Source organism: Chiloscyllium punctatum, chromosome 2 (genome assembly GCF_047496795.1).
Source record: "Chiloscyllium punctatum isolate Juve2018m chromosome 2, sChiPun1.3, whole genome shotgun sequence".
Taxonomy (NCBI): domain Eukaryota; kingdom Metazoa; phylum Chordata; class Chondrichthyes; order Orectolobiformes; family Hemiscylliidae; genus Chiloscyllium; species Chiloscyllium punctatum.
The window spans coordinates 10,815,963-10,836,936 of record NC_092740.1 but is presented as its reverse complement, the minus strand read 5'-3'; the positions used below and the strand labels follow the sequence as shown (position 1 = coordinate 10,836,936).

The following is a 20,974-nucleotide window of genomic DNA, read 5'->3' as shown; positions in this document are numbered from 1 at the left end:
CTATCCCAAATCAACTTATTCCTTTCCAGATGATTATAAATCTTATCACTTATAAGCTTTTGCAACACGTTACCCTCGTTACTCACTGGTCTATAATTACCAGGGTTGTCTCTATTCCCCTTCTTGAATAAAGGAACAACATTTTCCCTCCTCCAGTCTTCTGGCTCCATTCCTGTCGACACTGACAACATAAAGGTCAAAGTGAAAGGCTCATCAATCTCCTCCCTGGCTTTCCAGAGAACCCATGGTAAATCCTATCCAACTTATCTATTTTCACACTTTCTCGAATTGCTTACACCTCCTCCTTGTGACCAACAATCCCATTTCGTCTAGTGGCCTGTATCTCAGTATTTTCCTCGACAACATTAGCTTTATCCTGTGTGTATACTGAGGAAAAATATTCATTTACTGCTTCCCCTATCTGCTCTGTCTCGATGGAAAATTTCCCACTACTATCCGTGATTGGCCCTAGTCTTACTCTTGTCATTCTTTTATTCCTGATATCCCTATGGAAAGCCCGAGGGTTTTCCTTGATCCTATCTGACAATGATGTCTTATGTCCCCTCCTGGTTCCTCTTAGCTCTCTCTTTAGGTCTTTCCTGGCTAACTTGTCACTCTCAAGCACCCTAACTGAGCCTTCACATCTCATCTGAATATAAGCCTTCTTCTTCCTCTTGACAAGAGATTCAACTTCCTGAGTAAACCATGGCTCCCGTGCTCAGTAACGTCCTCCCTGCCTGACATGTACATATGTATCAAGGACCCACAGTGGCTGTTCCTTGTATAAGCTGCACATTTCAATTGTGCCCATCCCCTCCAGTTTCCTTGCCCATCCCATGCATCCTAAATCTTGCCTAATCACATCGTAGTTGCCTTTCCTCCAGCTCATAACTCTTGTCCTGCAATATATACCCATCCCTTTCCATTGCTAAAGTAAACTTAACCAATTTGTGGTCACTATCATGAAAGTGCTCAACTACCTCCAAATTGAACACCTGGCCAGGTTCATTACCCAGTACCAAATCTGACGTGGCCTCGTCCCTTGTTGGCCTGTCTGTGTACTGTGTTATGAAACCCTCCTGCACACATTGGACAACAACTGACCCATCTAAAGTACTTGAACTATAGTATTCCTAGTCAATATTTGGAAAGTTAAAGACCCCCATAACAACTTCTGTGTCACTCTTGCTCCTGTCCAGAATCATCTTTGCTATCCTTTCCTCTACATCTCTGGAACTATTTGGAGGCCTATAGAAAACTCCCGACAGGGTGACCTAACCTTCCTGTTTCTAACCTCAGCCCATACTACCTCAGTAGAGAGTCCTCAGATGTCCTTTCAGCAACCATAATACTGTCCTTGACTAACAATGCCACTGCACACCCCCTCCCCCCACCTTACCGTCTTCCCTGTTCTTACTGAAACATCTAAATCCTGGAACTGCAACAACCATTCCTGTCCCGACTCTACCTATATCTCCAAAATGGCCACAACATCGAAGTGGGAGAAAGTGAGGACTGCAGATGCTGGAGATCAGAGCTTAAAAATGTGTTGCTGGAAAAGCACAGCAGGTCAGGCAGCATCAAAGGAACAGGAGAATCGACGATTCAGGCATAAGCCCTTCTTCAGGATGTTTGATTCCTGAAGAAGGGCTTATGCCCAAAACATCGATTCTCCTGTTCCTTTGACGCTGTCTGACCTGCTGCGCTTTTCCAGCAACACATTTTTAAGCACAACATCGAAGTCCCAGGTACCAACCCATGCTGCAAGTCCAATATTTCACTTGCTCCAATCACATCTCTAACTCAGAGAATGATGTGGTGTCCACTGAGCCATTGCTGATATTTAAGGACAAGCCTGTCGATGCATGGTCCCTTATCATTCCTGTTTGTGTTACAGATCAGGACAGTTCCATCCTCTATGCTGAGATTGACAGCAACAGAACAGGTAAATGGCTGCACCTTAAAGGTTTTGAGCAATTGTCTAATTGATAATCAGATTCTATAATCAAACTAAGAGAACATTTTGTCTTTGTTAAAGGTGGCAAGAGATTCACAAACAGTCTGTCAGAAGGCCGTGAGTCAACATTTGTTTCTATATTGAGAAAGTGTATCGTTTGAGATCACTCCCACTCCCCCATATCTTTAAGAGCTGATTTCACTGGGGGTCTGGTTTCCTGAGGAGGAGTTGCAGTGTTGATGTTTGAAGCTGCAGTGGGAAACTGGTCAACTCATAGAATTCGTGCCTGGCCACCGTCAGAGAATCATCCCAAATGAGAACTCCCAGTTCAGTTTTAACTGACCTTGAATTCTCCCCTGATGAGGTCTTCATGATGCGAGTCTGACCCAGTACCATTCCCTCAGAAGACGATTGTTGAAGGGTGGTCGGGTCTGATAAACATGATCGAATTTTTAAGGAGTATTGAAGGATGGTTGATTGGGTGTTTGATATTGTCCATCAATGCGGATGTTAGCAAGGTGTTTGGTGAAGTTCCACAAGGCAGACTGGTCACAAAATCAAAGGTTCATGGGATCCAGGGGAAAGTGGCGAGATTGATCCAAAGCAGGGAGACATTGAGTTATTGTGAGCGGGTAGTTTTGTGACTGCGATGCTGTTCCGAGTGCCACTCAGAACCAGTTCCCTCAGTGTTCAGGTTCTATCAAAGTTTGGACATGTCTGTAGGAGTCATGATTGAGAAACAAACAGACAAACTCAGCAGGTCTGGAGAAAAGAAATGGAAGAAAGCTACAACATGAAGGGACATAGGGGTACTTGTGCACAAAACAAAGGTGCAGAAGAGATTGAGCAGGATGTTCCCTGATTTGGTGTGTGTTAACTATCAGGAGAACTTGGTCAAACCTGGATTTATTTTTGCGAGAGTATTGGAGGGTGAGGGGAGACCGAACAGAAATACATAAATTTATGAGAGGCAGGGATAGGGGGGACAGTCCGTTTTCTTTCAAAGAGTGGAGATGTCATATACAAGCGGCATAAATTGAAGGTGAATGAGGAAAAATTTGAGGGTTATTTGTGAGGATAACTTTTAACAAAGAGAATGGTAGACGTCTGGAACAGGCTGAGGTAAAAACAATGACTGCAGATGCTGAAAAGCAAATACTGGATTAGTGGTGCTGGAAGAGAACAGCAGTTCAGGCAGCATCCAACGAGCAGCAAAATCGACGTTTCGGGCAAAAGCCCTTCATCAGGAATAAAGGCAGTGAGCCTGAAGCATGGAGAGATAAGCTAGAGGAGGGTTGGGGTGGGGAGAGAGTAGCATAGAGTACAATGGGTGAGTGGGGGAGGAGATGAAGGTGATAGGTCAAGGAGGAGAGGGTGGAGTGGATAGGTGGAAAAGGAGCGAGGCAGGTCGGACAAGTCCGGACAAGTCAAGGAGACAGTGCTGAGCTGGAAGTTTGAAACTAGGATGAGGTGGGGGAAGGGGAAATGAGGAAACTGTTGAAGTCCACATTGATGCCCTGGGGTTGAAGTGTTCCGAGGCGGAAGATGAGGCGTTCTTCCTCCAGGAGTCTGGTGGTGAGGGAGTGGGGATGGAGGAGGCCCAGGACCTCCATGTCCTCGGCAGAGTGGGAGGGGGAGTTGAAATGTTGGGCCACGGGGCGGTCTGTACTCTGTGATCAATACAAGATAATCCAACTCTCCTGTTCAGTGCTTTAACCAGATTATGACATCATGATCACATTGTGGTTTGTGGCAGCTTGCAGTAAGAAATTAGTTGACTGCAAACATAAAAATAGAGCTTCATCTGCTGTAAGGGGTTATTCAGTGCCCTGAGATCATGAAAAGTTAGGCATAAATGCATTTATTTTCATTCTTGTAATGAGAAATGCAACAACCAGTTTGTGAAGAGTAATGTCCCACAAACAGCCCTGTGCTCAATCAGTTAGCCTGTGTATTTTCATGATGTATTCTGAGGGGTGAGTGATGTTGAGGACACAATGATCTGGGTTGAGGGATGAGTGACAAGGACACAGTAGAGAGCTCCTCTGTTCGTCATTGAAGTAACGCATTTGGAATTGTTCACAACCACCTGAGAGAGCAGACCACTCCAACCTTTAACATCTCAGCCACAAGATAACACTTTAGACATTGTAGCGCTCCATTTGAACTGCTCCGAAGTCTCAGCATTGATCTTACGATGTAGCCACTGGAATGGGGATTGAACCCACAACCTTCTAACCCCAAGGGGTATGTGGTGTCCACTGAGCTGTTGTTGATACCTAACAACAAACCAACCAATAAATATCCCCTTATCATTCCTGTTTGTGTTACAGATCAGGACAATTCCAGACTCTGTGCCAAGATTGACAGCAACAGAACAGGGAAATGGCTGCACCTTGGTGGTTTTGAGCTTTTGTCTCGATCTGAGATGAGATGAGTGACTGTTGTGGACAGAACAGCCTGAGAGTATTCAGTTCAGTGGGAGATAGGAGTGAATGGAGGAGGGCAGGGAAATACAAAGACCAGTGTCAGTTCTCAATTAAAAAGGTCAAGTGCGGCTTAAAGGCCATAGGGAGGGGTCCAGGTGGAGGAAGAGAGTTAGAGGTGGGTGAAGGGGTCTGTGGGATGGACAGAGGACTCCTCTCCAAAAAAATGGGCACAGAGGCAAAGGCAACGGAAGAAGAGATCAACATCATGTCGTGTCTGAACTTCGGTGAGGTGGGAGTGCAAAGTGATTAAAACTGAGACCTTTGCTGAATGTTCTGTACTCAGTATCGGAGAAGGGAGAGTGAATGTCCAACAAGAGGTGGAGGGAGGAGAATGGGGAGAGACAAGTGGGACAGTGGGTGGAGGAAGGTTCCAGAAGGGTGGGGGTACATGGTATCGGGTGAATGAGCCAGAGAATTAAGTTGAACTGGGGCTCAGGACAGCTTTGAGACAGTGTGAAGGGGTGCTGATGGAGAGAAAGCTCAAGAGTGTGTATATGATGGCACATAGCACTGAGTGTGGGTCTCAGGATGTGGTGAGAGCAGCTGTCTGAGGAGTGATGGACATCATGGAGAGAGCTGTGATCCTGGGTGGATTCAAAACATAAAGGATGAAACTCATTCACTGTTTGTGTCAATGAATGACCCCATGCCGTCCCATCACTCCCTCTCATCCCTATAGCCTTGGTGCTAACACATGCTGTCTGACTACCAGCCTTTGGCCTTATCGAGAGGAGTGGGGACAAGGTAGGAGAGCAAAACTGAGACAGAACCAGATCAGTTGTGGTCTTAATGAATTGTGGAGAGAACTCGATGGGCCATAGGGCTTGCTCCTGCTGTGAAGTACGATGTACATATCTTCTTTAAATTGAAGCTGATGAGGTTCAAAGTTGCTGGTTGTGTGGTTTGGAAATTGGCTTTGGGCCAGGAAGCAGAGCGCTGTGGTCTGTGGTTTTAGTTCAGACTGGAGGGAAGTGTGCAGAGCTGGTGATATAATTGAAATGTGGGCCCGGTGGATCTCATTGATTAGATTAGATTCCCTACAGTGCGGAAACAGGCCCTTCGGCCCAACAAGTCCACACCGACCCTCCGAAGAGCAACTCACCCAGACCCTATCCCCTACATTTACCAATTCACCAAACACTACAGGCAATTTAGCATGGCCAATTCACCGAACCTGCACATCTTTAGACTGTGAGAGGACATTGGAGCACCTGGAGGAAACCCACACAGACACAGGGAGAATGTGCAAACTCCACACAGACAGTTGCCCGAGGTGGGAATTGAACCTGGGTCCCTGGCGCTGTGAGGCAGCAGTGCTAACCACTGTGTCACCGTGCCAACCCTTAATGAGCTCGGAGTCTCAGAACCATTTGTATTTAACAAGGTGATTGTGAATTGAAACGTTATAAAACATCCTGCAAGATGACCAAATGTTCACAAGCTGCAGTAGTTGGTTAATGAATTGAAGAAGTCCCAAACACACACACAAACAATGAAATGATTCAAAAATACAGAGGCAAAAGATTTTGAAGTTTTTATCTTTGGAAGAACAGGGAATGTGTCCAAACACTGTTCAGTTTCCTGACCGTGTGGATACAGTCACTACATTCCTGTTCCTTACTACAGTTACATGGGATCACCACCAGCTCCAAGTTCCCTTCCAAGCCACCCACTCTGTACTGACATGGAAATATATTATCGTTCACTCACAGTCACTGGGTCACAATCCTGGAATTCCCTCCCCAGTGGCATTGTGGGTCTCCCAACATTTACACGGACTGATGATGAAAGCAAGGACTTTTTGCTGCCTTGTGGAGAACTTTGTTGTCAAACAGTCACTGCCATAGTTTCTGGAAGGTTGAGCTGTCTCAGCTGATCCAGTGTTGGATCTCTTCCCCAATGGGCATTGAGAAGCAGAGTGCCCTCGTGGTCACCTATGGGCTGGACTGAGACTGGCAATGATGGGCAGAGTCAGTAATGTCAGCCTCGGGCACCCTTTTGAGGGACGTGCCTCCCAAGCTTTCGAGAGTGCTAAATGTATCCCGGAGTCTTAGCATATACAAGAGGTAGAATATTGAACTGACCAATGATTTGTGGTTTGGTTTGGCAACACTCAAGCATTGGCCAAGTCCCTTGTTTGCAGCATTGAAGAGACCAAGGGTGGCTTGCTCGTCGGGTGCAGAATGTGAAAACAACAGTGATGTTATCAGTGCATACTGCATCTTATGTGGGTCTGTTGTGGTCATTTTATTATTGGCATGGATGAGACTGAGGTTGAAGAGATTTCTATCTGGGCCGTGTTTAATCCTGACACCAGAAGTCAAAGCTGCTGTTTGGTAGATTATAGATAATATGGAGCAATCACACAGCGTTGCTTTACTCTGGTCCTGTTCCTTGAAGAAATCCGTTCCTGAAGATGTCAAGTCATCCCAAAGCAGTTGCAAAATTTGGAAGAAGTTTCTGGACATTCCAACTTTTAAGAGTATGATTCATCAAGTGATTTACTGAGTCATCTGCTGTGATCAGGTTGGGAAATGTAATACAGAGTTCCTGGTGTTGTGTTTGACATTTTACTTGGATTTGTCTGACAACAAAGGCCATGTTGGAGATTCCATTGGAAGGTTTAAAGCTGTAGTGTGTCTTTGGGAGGATTCCCACAGCCACAGGAAGTAGGAGAGTCGGGAGAATATGGATCAGGATGTTCCCCACTAAGGACAAGATGCTCCACCATTCAAGAGGATCATGTCTGAGCTTGTAGTTCAACACCACTTTCCTGCACTATCCCCTTACCCCTCAATGTTTTTAATGCCGGGAAATCTATCAATCTCATTCATGAATATACTCAATGGCTAAGCTTCCACAGCTCTCTGATGAGAGAATTCCCAAGATTAACTGCTTCGAAACAATAAATTCCCCCTCATCTCAGTTCCAACCACCTATCCCTCATTCTGAGACTGTATTCCCTGGTTCAAGCCAGTGTATGACACTCACTCTGCAACAAGTGAATCTTTTTGTTGATATGGAAATCCGATCCGTTCACGACATTCCAGATGGGATCTCACCAAAGATCGATATAATTGCAGTGAGATGTCAGGAATTAAGGGAGGTCCACACAAGGAGTGAAGGAAGGCCTGCAGCAGGAGTGAGGGAAGGCCTGAACCAGGAGTGAGGGAAGGACTGAACCAGGAGTGAGGGAAGGACTGAACCAGGAGTGAGGGAAGGCCTGAACCAGGAGTGAGGGAAGGACTGAACCAGGAGTGAGGGAAGGACTGAACCAGGAGTGAGGGAAGGACTGAACCAGGAGTGAGGGAAGGACTGAACCAGGAGTGAGTAAACTACCCTAGATCTCTTCAATGCTTCCAAGGGTTGTACCATTTACTGTATACTTCCCTCTTGCATTAGACCTTACGCATCACCACATGTCTCTCAAAATTAATTTTCAGCATCCATTTCTGTGCCCAAGTCTACAACCTTTATATGTCCTGCTGTATCGTCTGGCAATCTTCCTCACTATCCCAAAGCGCCCTCAATCTTTGTGTCATCTGCAAACTTAGTAATCATACCACCTACAATATTCTCCAAAATATTTATAAATGTTGTGAACTAACAGGGGTCCCAACACTGACTCCTGTGGATCACCAATGGTCACAGATTTCCAGTCAGAAAAACACCCTTCCACCACTACTCTCTGTCTTCTATGACTAAGCCAATTCTGCATCCATCTTACCACCTCTCCGCAGATCCATGTGACTTCAATTTCAGTATCAGCCTGCCATGAAAAACTTTGTCAAAGGCCTTATGAAAGTCCATGTGGACAATATCTATCACCCTGTCGTTGTCAATCATGAAACTTGCTCAAAAGGCTGAATCAAGTTTCTGTGACATGACCTTCCTGCACAAAACCATGTTGCCTTGTGTTAATACGAAGATATTTTTTCAAATTGAGTAAAGCCAGTCATTAAGAATCTACTCCAATATTTTCCCTACCACGGACGTAAAGCTCACCAGCCTGTAAGTTCCTGTATTATCCCTATTGCCCTCAAACAAAGGGACAATGTTGGGCTCTTCTCCAGTGCCCTGGGACCTGACCTATGACTAGACAGAATCTGAAGATTCTGTACAAGCTCCCAACAATGTGCTTCCTCACCTCGATGAGTCAGAGGAGGCAAATCTCTGTTTCTTTCTATTAAAATATCTGTTTCTGTACCCTCCATTTACCAAAATAAATGGAAAATCATCCTGTACAATGTTTCTAAATGCAGACTTGCTGCAGTGCAATCTTTGAGACTGGCTGCTGCTTTCCATCACTTCCTGATAACATTGGCTTCTTCTTTGAGCATGTGGCACCTTGTAGCCCTGTATAAATCTGCTCACTGACAGCCCCTCTCATTCTTCAACAATTACTGTACCTTACACCAGTGTCCTTTTGTGGGACTGGAGTCACATGTAGGCCAGACCAGGTATGCAATGGGATGCATTGAAGAAGGAAATAAGGAGAGTACAGGGCTAAAGGGTAGGACCAACAAATCCAGTGAACCTTGAATACTGAGGAATACACAGCACTGGATGAAGGGAAAAGGGAGGCTTATGGCAGGTACTGAGAATTCAAAACAGTAGCAATTTCTGAAGGATTATAAAATGTGAAAGTGGGAAATTAAAGTAGAGATTCGGAGTGCTAAAAGGAAATATGAATGTATACTGACAGGTAATATAAAGAAGCATCAAAAATATTGAAAGGAATATTCATGGTAAAAAGACAACAAAGACCATGGTTGTAATTGAAACTTGAATCCAGAGGATGTACGTCAGGCTGTAATTGACAACTTTATGTTGGTGTTCAGGCGTGAGAGGGATGATTTTGGTGCAGAAATCAGGGAGATAGTCTGTGACAAGATGAAAGAAATTAACATAGAGAGGAACTGCTGAGTGGTATGGGCAGCAAAAAGTAGATAAATCTCCAGGCAGGATGAAATGTATCTCAGGTTGTTGAGTGAGGCAGGGGAGATAATAGTAGGGGCTTTGGAAATAATTATCCATTCCTCTCCGGCTGCAGGAGAGGTGCTGGAGGACAGGAGGACAGCCAGTGTGGTACCTCAAGAAGGGAACAAGGGATAAACCAGGAAACTTCAGGCTAGTCAGTCTCAACTCGGTGTCAAAACGTGTGGCAGGTCAGGCTGATGAAGGACTTATGTCGAAAACGTTGACCCTCCTGCTCCTCAGATGCTGCCTGAGCTGCTGTGCTTTTCCAGTGCCACACTGTTTGACTCTGACTCTCCAGCATGTGCAGTCCTCACTTTCTCTCAGTCTATACTCAGTGGGGTGGAAACAGATCGAGGTAATTCTGAGGGACGGAATGGATCTGCATTTGGAGGAACAGGGATCAATCATGAACATGGATTTGTTCAGGAAATGATATCTTTACAACTTCCCTGAATTTTTTTTGAAGAGGTTTCCAGATGTAAAGACACGGGGAATGAATTTGATGCATCTTTTTAATACAAAGGGAGATAGATTTTAAAAGAGATCTTATTGAATGATGGAGCAGGGTTGAAGGACCAGATCGGTAGCATCTGTGGTGCAGGAGAATTGACGTTTCGAGTATAAGCCCTTCATCAGGAAGGATCTTTCTTCCTGATGGAAGGCTTCTTCCCAAAATGACGACTCTCCTGCATCTCAGATGCTGCCTGACCAGCTGTGCTTTTCCAGCTCCACACTCTTCGACTCTAATCTCCAGCATTCACAGTCCTCACATTCTCCTCGAGGGGTCAGATAACCCTCTCCTGCTCCTATTTCTTATGTTCTTGTGTCTTCTTGGACTTCGGCAAAACTTTTGACCAGGTTCCACATGGGAAAATGATAGCAAAGGTGAGAGCCCATGGGATCCAAGGAAATTTGGGGTAAATTGGATGCACAACTTGCTGACTGGCAGGAAACAGAGGGTGATGGTCGAGGGGCATTTTTGTGACTGGAAGTGTGTGTCCCGGGGAATCCCACAGGGGTCACTGTTGGGGCCCTTGCTATTTACGGTTTGTCGTAAATGATTTAGACTTGAATGAAGAGGGGTTGATTAATATGGTCCCAGATGATAAACAAATAGCTGTGGTGGTAAATATTGAGGAGGATAGCCTTAGACAACAAGAGGATCTATACGGGCTGGTCAGATAGACTGATCAGGAGCAAACAGTATCCAACATGGATAAGTGTGAGGTGATACACTTGGGCAGGACGGAAAAGGGAAGGGAAGATATAATGAGCAATAGGACCCTGGGAAACACCAAGGATCAGAGCGACCTTGGTGTGCATGTACACCAGTCCCTTAATGTATCGGGACAGGTGGATAACATGGATAAAAAACCCGATGGGATACTTCCCTTTATTAGTTGAAGCATAGAGCTTAATTCAGAGCAGTGAGGGTATGTTGGAACTGGGTGAAAAATTGGTTAGGTCACAGCTAAAGAATTGTGTGAAGTTCAGGAATCCACATTATGGGACAGAGCAGATTTGCCAGGATGTTACCTGGGCTGGAGAGTTTCAATTCTGAAGAGAATTTGGAGAGATTGTTTTCTCCAGGGAGGAGGAGATTGAGAGGAGACATGATTGAGATGCGTAAAATTATGAGGGACATAAATACGGTTGAATTGAAAATTGTTTCCCCATGATAGAGTGTTCAGTGACCTTGGGACATTAATTTAAGGTATGGGGCAGGGCGATTGTTTTTATTCATTCATGAAACATGCATATCACTGGCTGGCCAGCATTCATTGCCCATTCCTTGTTGACCTCTTGAGAAGATGGCGATGGGCTGCCTTCTTAAACCCTTACAGTCCACGTGCTGGATGTAGACCCATAATGCCTTGAGGGAGTGAATTCCAGGATTTTGACCGAACAAGAGTGAAGGAGTGATGATATATTTCCAAGCCAGGATGGTGAGTGCCTTGGAGGGGAATTTGCAGGTGGTGGTGTTCCCCTTTATCTGCTGCCACTGAATGTTTAGCTGGAGATGGTCGTGGGTTGGGAAGGTGATGTCTGAGGATCTTTGATGAATGTTCAAGGTTTATCGGAGATGTGAGGGAAACCTTTTCACTCGGAGAATGGCGGGAAAATGGAAGTCATTGCTTTTAAGGGTGACACAGACATGAAACCCTCATAATGTTAAAGACCTGTTTAGGTGTGCACTTGCAATGTCGATGTATAAGGCATTGGGGCAACTGCTGGATAATAGAATTGGAATGGGTAGATGGTTGGTTTTGACCAGCATGGACTCAATGGGCCAAAGGGCCTTTTACTGTGCTCTAGATCTCTATGACTCTATGATTAAGACCATTAGGGGTCTTGTGGTATAGTGGTAATGTCCCTCCTTCAAAGCCCGGACGCCTCCATGAAGTCCCACTTGATCCATGGGTGTGTAATAATATCTCTAATCAATGTGTTTGGAAAATATCTCCAGGAAAGTATTACTCACTGGAAATACCTGGCAATGGGCATCAAAGTGCCATATCTTAGCATAGTGAGGGGATGGTAAGTGGGTTCTGGAAGGGGTAGCATAAAAGGTATGCCGGAGTAAGGGGCACACTTTGAATTTAACTTCCAATAAGTTCCCTCATGTAAACTGTGATCCACAATATCTCTGAGACACTGTGAACCGTGATTCTTTAAAATCATGGACCGACTGGGTGTACATTGTGGAGGAGCAGGATGTGTTTCCCTCTGCAATGGAGGGGATTGGCTCAGAGTGCTGGGTGCAGGGTTTTATAACCTGAACCATGGGACTGTGGGAAAATTGGAAACCCTGGGATAGGGTTGGGAATCATGGAATCAGGAACCTCCATGGGAAGGCATCTGAGACTTCCCGACTTGGAGAATGTGGAAAGATCGTTTATGCTCTTCTTTTGTTGAGAACTTCAATCAAATCATCCAAAACCTTCCAGTGCAACAGGATACAAACATAATTTGTGCTCCCACACCTTGTAATTTAACTCTGTGAGACCTGATGTCATCATTCTGCACCACACTCTTTCTCAGGTCAGAATATCCTTCCCAAGGTGTGGTGCCTAGAACGGCTCCTGAATTGAAAAAGAAATAAAATTAAAGATTATCCTTCTCAGGTTCAAATTCTTCCACGGCATTGGGTCTGTCATCCTCATATACTCACAATATTTCCAAATCTGGCTCCTCCATATCCCTTCCTGTAAATGTAAACTCACCATAGTCCCAGAGGGCATCGGGCTGTTCTCTCATTAGAGAGGAAAAGCTCGGCAAACGTGAGGACTGCAGGTTCTGGAGATCAGAGTCGAGATTAGAGTGATGAAGGGCTTTTGCCCGAAATGTCGATTTTCCTGCTCCTCGGATGCTGCCTGAATGCTGTGCTTTTCCAGGACCACTCTGATCTACACTCATTAGAGAGAGATGTGTGGTGGTGGATTCACCGGACTGTAATAGTAACATCACTGGGGTCTAATTTTCAATCTCCAAGACTGTGAGAATCCCTGTCCAAACCTCTCCAACTCTCTTTCCCCCTTTTAAGTCGCTCCTTAAGACATGCGTGTTGGAACACCACCTGTCCAAATAACTCCGAATATGGTTTGATGTCTGATTCTCATGCAGTTCATTCAACATTTTCCAATGGTAAAGCTGTGATGTGAATCCAGGATTCTGTACGATTCTTTGATTCTAGAGTCAGAAAGCTGATGCAGTAAGGCAGTTTCAGAGTGAATACTGTTTGTATTACAGCTCAGCCTGATTCCTGTACCTATGCCAGCATCGTGTTTGACAGCAACAGAAAAGGTAACCAGCTACATACTTTTTTCCCACATAGTGGTATTTCTAAACATTTAAAATACATCCTCCTCACTAACAGACTATTCTCTTTCATTTCAAGGTGGCAAGATTCTCCGGGTTGCTGATTCAGAAGAGAGTGAGTCAGTTTTGTTCTTTCAGAATCCTAATTCTAATCTTTTCTCATTTCCCAATCCCTGAAGCCCATTCTCCAATGTGTGGGACAGTGCTAGTTGGGCCTGGGTGATCCATTTCCTTGTTATTTGAGACCCCAACGTTGGGTGGTGCCATTATGGAGATTTGATCACATGACCTTAAAGTCCCATTCCCTCACCATGATGCTGTTGTCATTGGCCCATCGGTCTGTTCATCTTTATTAGGGTGTTCCTTTACTCCACCAATCAGAAAGCAAACAGTCTCTCCATTATCCCATTGGATGATACTTGACTGTCTCTCAAAAAGCTTGTCTCCCCCAATGTATTTGTGAGCGTCATAAAGTGAATGAGGGGGAAAATGAACAACTGATGGAGTAAATATTTCCCTTTCCTGTAACTACTCTGATAGTGATGGGACTGATATTTGGGTAAATATGCCCCTTTCCTGTATTTACCTTCAAACTGAATTGATAATGATCATTAGCTCTGATTTCTGTCTCTTTCTAGCGGATGTAACCTATGCAGCTGTGGTGAAGACTCATTAGGAGCGAATAAGAACTGAACCTGTGTAACTGAGGTTGCATTGTTTCTCAGATCAAATTCAAGGAACATCATGGAACTTACCAGCTCAGAAACTTGGCATTATTATTCTTCAAAAGTGTTTTTTAAACTTTTTTTAAACATTTGTGCCTTTTTATCTTAGTGTATTTTTAATTGTGGACTGAAACGCATCAGAATTGTTGAAAACCAAGGATTGTTTAAGGGATACTGCACTCTTTGAAAGCAAGTAACCTGACACTCATTGTAAGTATTGTTTACACAGCTGCTGGGTCAGACAGCAGCAGAAGAAGGTGCAGACGAACTGGAGACATGCCCATGTACAAATGGTGATTCAGCCAGAAACAAGTTTCTGATTGGTCTTTGTACTAAAGACCAGTATCAATGACAAAGACCATCTTGCTGCCAATGACGATGTGATTGGTTCCCAGGTAATTGAACAGTTTGTGGATATGAACATGACAGGGAGAAGCCATCCGACCTCCACCATCTGAGGACCTGTTCATCATCAGCTCTGTTCCTGGCAGGAAAAGCGACTTGAAATCTGAGGATAACCAGCTGATTGTCTTTTCCTTCAGCAGCTGCAGAAAGTTCTGACCTTTAATGAGTAAGTCAGACCTTTTATAAACCACAGACTGTATCTCTAGTAAACCAGTGACAGCATCTGGAGAAGCAGCATTCTGATCAGCACAAGAATTATCTCAGCGACTCCCGCGAACAGGGATCGACGAAACTGTTTTCTGTGTGTTCCTTCCACTCAAAGATTGATGTTTAGTTTCTGTGTGTGTGTCTGTGTGTGCACGCGCACGTCTGTGTGTGTCTGTGTGTGTGTGTGTGAGTGTGTGTGTCTGTGTGTGAGTGAGTGTGTGTGTCTGTGTGTGTGTGTGTGTGTGTGTGTGTGAGTGAGTGTGTGTGTGTGTGTGTGTGTGAGTGAGTGTGTGTGTCTGTGTGTGTGTGTGTGTGCACGTGTACGTGTGTGCGTCTCTGTGTGTATGTGTGTCTGTGTGTGTGTGTGTGAGTGTGTGTGTGTGTGTGTGTCTGTGTGTGTGTCTGTGTGTGTGTGTGTGTGTGTGTGTACAATTTGTGCTTGCTTTTAAGGGGACTTGGTTCATGAGCATCTTAGAGTTTTAATTAATGGCATTATAGCTCAGTGGTCCATCATTTTTCTGTGGAATTAGGTCTATTTATGTGTGATAAATAGTAATCCTTGTGAAGTCCAGAAACCGAGTGTGTGCTTTCTGTCATCTTTAGTCTAAAACTCAGGAGAAACTAACTTTTGTGACAACACAAGGAATAATGCAACTTGATTTCCAACATGCTACCTCAGTGAGGCATAACAGTATCCATCCATATGTAATAGACCACACTTGGAATATTGTGTCCAGTTCTGGTCGCCCTACTATAGTAAAGATACAGAGGGTTTGGAGAGGGTGCAAAGAAGGTTTACCAGGATGCTGCCTGGACTGGAGAGCTTGCCTTATGAAGAAAGGTTGAAAAAGCTTGGACTTTTCTCTCTGGAGAGAAGGAGGAAGAGAGGAGACCTGATCAAGGTGAACAAAATAATGAGAGGAATAGACAGAGGCAATAGCCAGAGTCTTTTCCCCAGGGCAGGATTGACTGGTACGAGAAGTCATAGTTTGAAGATATAAAGGAGGAAGGTATAAGGGAGACGTCAGAGGCCGGTTCTTTACGCAGAGAGTTGTGAATGTATGGAATGCATTGCCAGTTGTGGTGGTGGAAGCAGAGTCATTGGGGACTTGCCTTAAAGGGTCAGTTTCAAGTACCCTACCACACAGAGTGCACTGCAGGGGGGTAACCACAGGATGTCTACACTGGTCTGATCTACTTAACTGAACAAAGAATTCTCAAGTGCTTTTCTTAATGGGTCAGTTTAAGTACTTTACGATAAAAACAAACAAACTATCCCAACCACTGAAAGCGGCAATGAATTGATAAGTGCATCCTGGATTGTTTGATGTGATGAAATAGCTCTTGCTTGCGGTCTGTGGTTACCCTGGGGAGAGATCTGTTGTTATCCTTGTTTAATAGCTGAACTGTTTTGACACAATACAATGGATATGCTCAGGATGTATATGACCTAACCCTCTCCCACTTTTTTTTCAACAAAAACAAAACCTGGTAATGTGAATCCCAGGTGGAATGTTAGATTGGGTTTCGAGGCCTATTAGGCTCCAACCTTGGTTTCTAGCGGTAGAGGTTTGGACTGTTTAAATGACCTGACCATGATGTGGTTAGGAGAAAAACAAAATCTGAGACGAGGTGGTCATGAAGACCAATGTTTCAAAGACGAGTGAATGTGTCGGGGCTTGCAAGAGATCAATCATTGAAATATAAACCAAAATGAAGGTGGCCTGACTGACAGAGACCACTTTAAATGTGGGTCATAGAAATGAAGATGAAAGCGAAGGTACCATGAAGAATCTGACTTGGAGATTCTATCCAATGAGCAGAAAATTGAAGAATTATAACTTGGTTAAATTCCTCAGCGTGCAGAGGAATAAAGCTGGAAGAGGTGTGAGCTGCATGAGAGTTTTGATCACCAGAAACAGTTGCACCTTCCCTTGAGTGGCTGTCAGGAGCTGTTTCATCACTTGGATCACTGAATCAGTGCTTTTGTCAAAGAGACACCAAACAGAGAGTCTGAATCCTTTGTCTCTGGGGTGTCTGTATCGAATACTCTCTGTTCTCCTATTGGGGTGCTCTCAGTCCCCAATTGGAGAAATGTAGAATTGCCACCTGGGAGTTTGCGTCAGTTTTGTTTAATCTGGCATTCTGTCGCTTCCAAGACATGGGCCGTGCCATGCCCCCTATTGGAGACATCTGGAATTACCGTCTGGGAGTTTGAGCTTGCCTGCTCTGGGTTTCCCTGTTGGTTTACTGTCACTCCCCCTTTTGGAGTCATCAGGAACTGCTGCCTGACAGTCTGAGTGAGTCTGTTCTGAGTGAGTCTCATGTCCATGGTGCGGGGATACCGTTAAGTGTCTGAGTTATACTGAGTCAGGAATGTTCAGTTTGCCGATCTGTCGGGGGGTCTCGGGAATCTGTGACATGTCCGTGTTGTCACTGAGTAGTGTGTGATGCCAATCTGTTGGACACTCTCCTATTGGGTCATTTAAACTGGTTGGGGGTCCCTTGGATGTGGAATCTGCTGCCGGTGACAGTGATGGAAGTGTATCATTTCCATCAGGGGTGGGTGCCCTGAGGATGTGTTATGGGGTGTCCTTGGTCTTGTTATTTGGTCTGAAACTGTGTCATCTGCCTTCCATATACTAAGGTGGTGAGAGTGGCTGTGTTGTGTGCCAAAGGCTTTTAACTGGTTTCTGTGGTACCAGCCAGTTTTACCCGTGGCTAGTAGAATCTTATAGACTGAGGGGCTAGCTTAATCCGCCACCATAAGTGGATTGGAATATTTAGGGGAAAGGAAGGAACTTGGCTCATAGACCTGGAGCATTACTTGCTCTCCTGGGGGATTCTCGACACGGTTAACTTTGCGATTGAAGTAAACCCTGCTTAGTTTCTTTCTCGTACCTAACTGGACGGCTACTGCCAGCTAAGTGCCTTTGCTATTGTGGGGGAGGTGCTGTCCGGCTTTTTGTGGGGGAGGGCAGTGGGGGCAGGCTCTGATAGGTCAAGTCCAAACAGGTAGACAACCCCTTTCATGGGTCAGCCTGTCATCAGTTGGGGGGGGGTGGTGGGGTGGGGGGGTGGTATCTCCTCACCATGAGGACAAATGGAAGCACTGTCTCCCAGGTTTTGTTATTCTGTTGTACTGTTTTCCTCATCATCCCTTTCAGTCTGCAGTTCATTCTGTCTGTGATCCCACTGGATTGGGGGTGGTAAGTGATGTGGAATTCCTGTTTGATACCAAACATGGTCATCACATTTTGCATTACTCGGCTGGTGAAATGGGGTTCCCTGATCTGACTCGATACTGCAGGGTAAACCCCATCTCGTGAACCCCTGTTGTGTGAGGATCTGGGCTGTTGTTCTCACTGTGTTTGTCCCAATGGGAAATGTATTGATCCATTTTGTAAAAGTGTCGATGATGTCATGGATGGAGGTGTATCTGTTTTCACATGGAGGCAGGGCACCTATAGAGTCAACTTGGAGGTTTGTCCAGGGCCCTTCCACTGGACGTGTGTTCCAACACAGTTTTAGATTAAATTAGATTAGATTAGATTACTTACGGCCCAACAAGTCTACACCGCCCCGCCGAAGCGTAACCCACCACATGTTGTTGGAAAATATATCTGTTGGTGGAGGAACAGGTTGGAGTGGGCGAACTACATAAGCCACAGCTGCTAGTTCCACAGCCTGGGCACTGAGCTGTCTGGGTAATTTTCAGGCTAATTGAACCAATAGCTGTCCCTGAGTGTTGGTCATGTATATCCCACAGCCGGTGATCCACATGCCATCCTGTCCCGTGGAGGCTCCACCTACATAAATTCCGATGGCTGTGTCTGCTTGGTTATTCCCTTGTCTCATCCCTAATCGTTTTCCCTGCTGTTTGGGTCATAAAAGGGCTGGTGGGATGTTTCGTGGCTGTGATTTGACAGTCATGTGGGTCTCCTCCATAATTCAGGCCATCAGCTAGGAAGCTGGGCACCTTGGTACGTTTGACCGTAATGTCCCAACTCTGAAGCAGTGGAGTCCATCGTGTGGCTCGAATCTGTCTCACTGAGCCATCTTTGATTGGACTGTCTAGCAGGAGCTAGATTGGTGTATGTTCAGTCAGTATGGTCAGTGGGTTTAAACCAATAATGTAGTCAAAGTATTGGCCTGCCCAAAAGACTGTGTGGTGGTGCCATTCCCACATGGAAAGCCCTTGCTCCACGGGCTGTAGGACCCTGGAGGCATAAGCTCCTGGCCCTTGCCTACCGTGTCACTCTTGCGGTGGAACAGCAGCTATCGTCTGGTCTGTGGCTGCAGCTTCGAGGACGTCTGGTAAATCAGGGTTGGGAACTAGTCAGGCGGGTGTTGTTGTGAGGGCGTGTTTTAACTCAGTTACTCCTCTGTGTGTTGAGGAGTCCAATTCCAGGCAGCGTTCTTTATCAGTAAATCTGAGACTGGGGCTGCTTTGATGGTGAACCCATCAATGTGGTTCCTGCACTATCCCACTAACCCAAGGAAGGATCAAAGTCCATGACCATCTCGGGGGAGTGGGAGTCGTTCTTTGGTCTCGAATCACTTTTGGTCTATTTCCCTTTTCCTGTGGGTGATTATCATTCACAAGGATGTGACCCTAGACTGTAGAATTTGTGTCTTTTTCAGATTAATTTTGCATCCTAGCCTGTGTAATAGATCGAGTAATTCACCTCGGAGCTGAATGTGCTCCTTCTTTGTCTCTGTTTACACAAGTCGGTCGTCTACATATTGTATGAGGCAAAAGTGAGGCCTGCAGATGCTGGAAACTAGAGTTTAGATCAGAATGGTGCTGGAAAAGCGCAGCAGGTCAGGCAGCATCCGAGGAGTAGGAAAATCGACGATTCGGGCAAAAGCCCTTCATCAGGAATAGAGCCGATGAAGGGCTTTTGCCCGAAATGTCAATTTTCCTGCTGCTCAGCTGCTGCCTGACCTGCTGTGGATTTCCAGCACCACTCTGATCTAAACTCGACATATTGTATGAGGCAATCAGGCCGGGAAAACATCTCTCGTCCCTTGGCTAACCATCTGTGAAAAATCGAGTGCAAGCTATGAAATCCTTGGGATAGAAATGTCCAGGTGTACGACTGTTCCTGGAAGATCAAAGTGAATTTGTCCTGGCAGGACCTATTTAAGGATATGGACCAGAAACCATGACTGATATCAAGTCCTGTGAAGTACGTCACTTGTGGGACTTTCTTCATTATTGTGGTGACTGTTGGTGCAGTGAAGGGGGGGGGTTTGACTTTATGAAGCTGTCTGTAATCAATGGTTAAACCCATCTGGTTTGCTGATTGGCCAAATGGGAACATTATTAGTGGAGGCTACAGGTCCCAGTATTCTTTGCTGTAACAGACTGTCAATCACCTTGGCCACCTCCCCCTCTGCCTGTCTGGGGAAACCAGTTTTTGTGGTTTCAGGGTTGGGCCCCTCAATTATCACCTGTCCAGGGATATGCTCACAGTCATGTTTGTGCTGGGCCAATATGCCTTTGCGTTTTGTAGCTATCTCTCCCACAGCCAGATCCTTGATCGTTGTCAGAGGATTAAACCAGAACTTTCCTGTTGTACTGACTCGATTAGCATAAGGACATGTTTAGATGATGGATGGGATGTTAATGGCTGGAGGTAACTTCCCTATACAGGCATTCACTGGGTCAAATCTAAAATTACACCTCATCAGATAATCGATGCCAAGTATGTGGTTCCCCCCCCCGCCCACCCCCACCGCCCCCCAGGTTGATTAAAATAGCAGGACACTGGCATGTAATATCACCCAGTTTAAATTCTATCGATTCAGTAACGTACCCCTCCTGTACATGACTCGTCAACCCATTTAAAGCAATAGTCCCTGTTGTCCGCCAGGGTATATTTTTAAATCTCGAGGTGTTCAAGGTTGTGTCGGAATCTACGGTGTCCCAAAGGAATTTGACAGGGCGACCTCCTACCTCGCTGTTGACTAGTGGCCAATCTGCACCATCCCACTTCGTGTCACAGACCTATATCAGGGAGGCAGAAGCCTGACACCGTCGTGCGGATGCCTCAAAGGTTGGCATTGAGGGTACGGGGTTGGTTAATCTCCCACACCCAGGACATTCTCCTCAGAACCCATGCCTCACTGTGTCTCGCCTCTGGAGCATTGAAGTTCACACACACCTTCCTGCTCTCCTCAGTGCCCTGGGAAACTAAAGTCCTCACCCACTTGGCTGAGTCAGCCTCGGATAACTGACCCCTGTCTAACTCTCCAGAAACCCCTGTGATGTGTAACCAAAGCAAGCGGCAAAGACAGTTGGGTGTGTCCCTTTCTTTTGCCTACCCTTATCCAATCCGTCGACGGGGTCCCCTCTATTATAACCGATCACTGTCAGGATTGGCTTT

The 20,974-nt window shown here is 45.5% G+C and overlaps 1 protein-coding gene across 3 annotated transcripts in view; it reads left to right on the top strand.

The window, feature by feature from the left end:
- The window catches only part of LOC140494207 (polymeric immunoglobulin receptor-like), an 89,935-nt gene extending 74,991 nt beyond the window's left edge, over positions 1 to 14,944 (top strand). For 2 of the 3 annotated variants that reach the window (XM_072593391.1, XM_072593375.1), the window contains 5 exons: positions 1,898 to 1,945; positions 2,039 to 2,074; positions 13,177 to 13,230; positions 13,325 to 13,360; positions 13,884 to 14,944. In XM_072593391.1, the coding sequence (XP_072449492.1) occupies positions 1,898 to 1,945; positions 2,039 to 2,074; positions 13,177 to 13,230; positions 13,325 to 13,360; positions 13,884 to 13,921 (212 nt within the window). In that variant the 3' untranslated portion in view covers positions 13,922 to 14,944. The remainder of the gene's footprint in view (positions 1 to 1,897; positions 1,946 to 2,038; positions 2,075 to 13,176; positions 13,231 to 13,324; positions 13,361 to 13,883) is intronic. The other variant, XM_072593383.1, reaches the window with a different exon arrangement.
- The last annotated feature ends 6,030 nt before the right edge of the window (positions 14,945 to 20,974 follow it).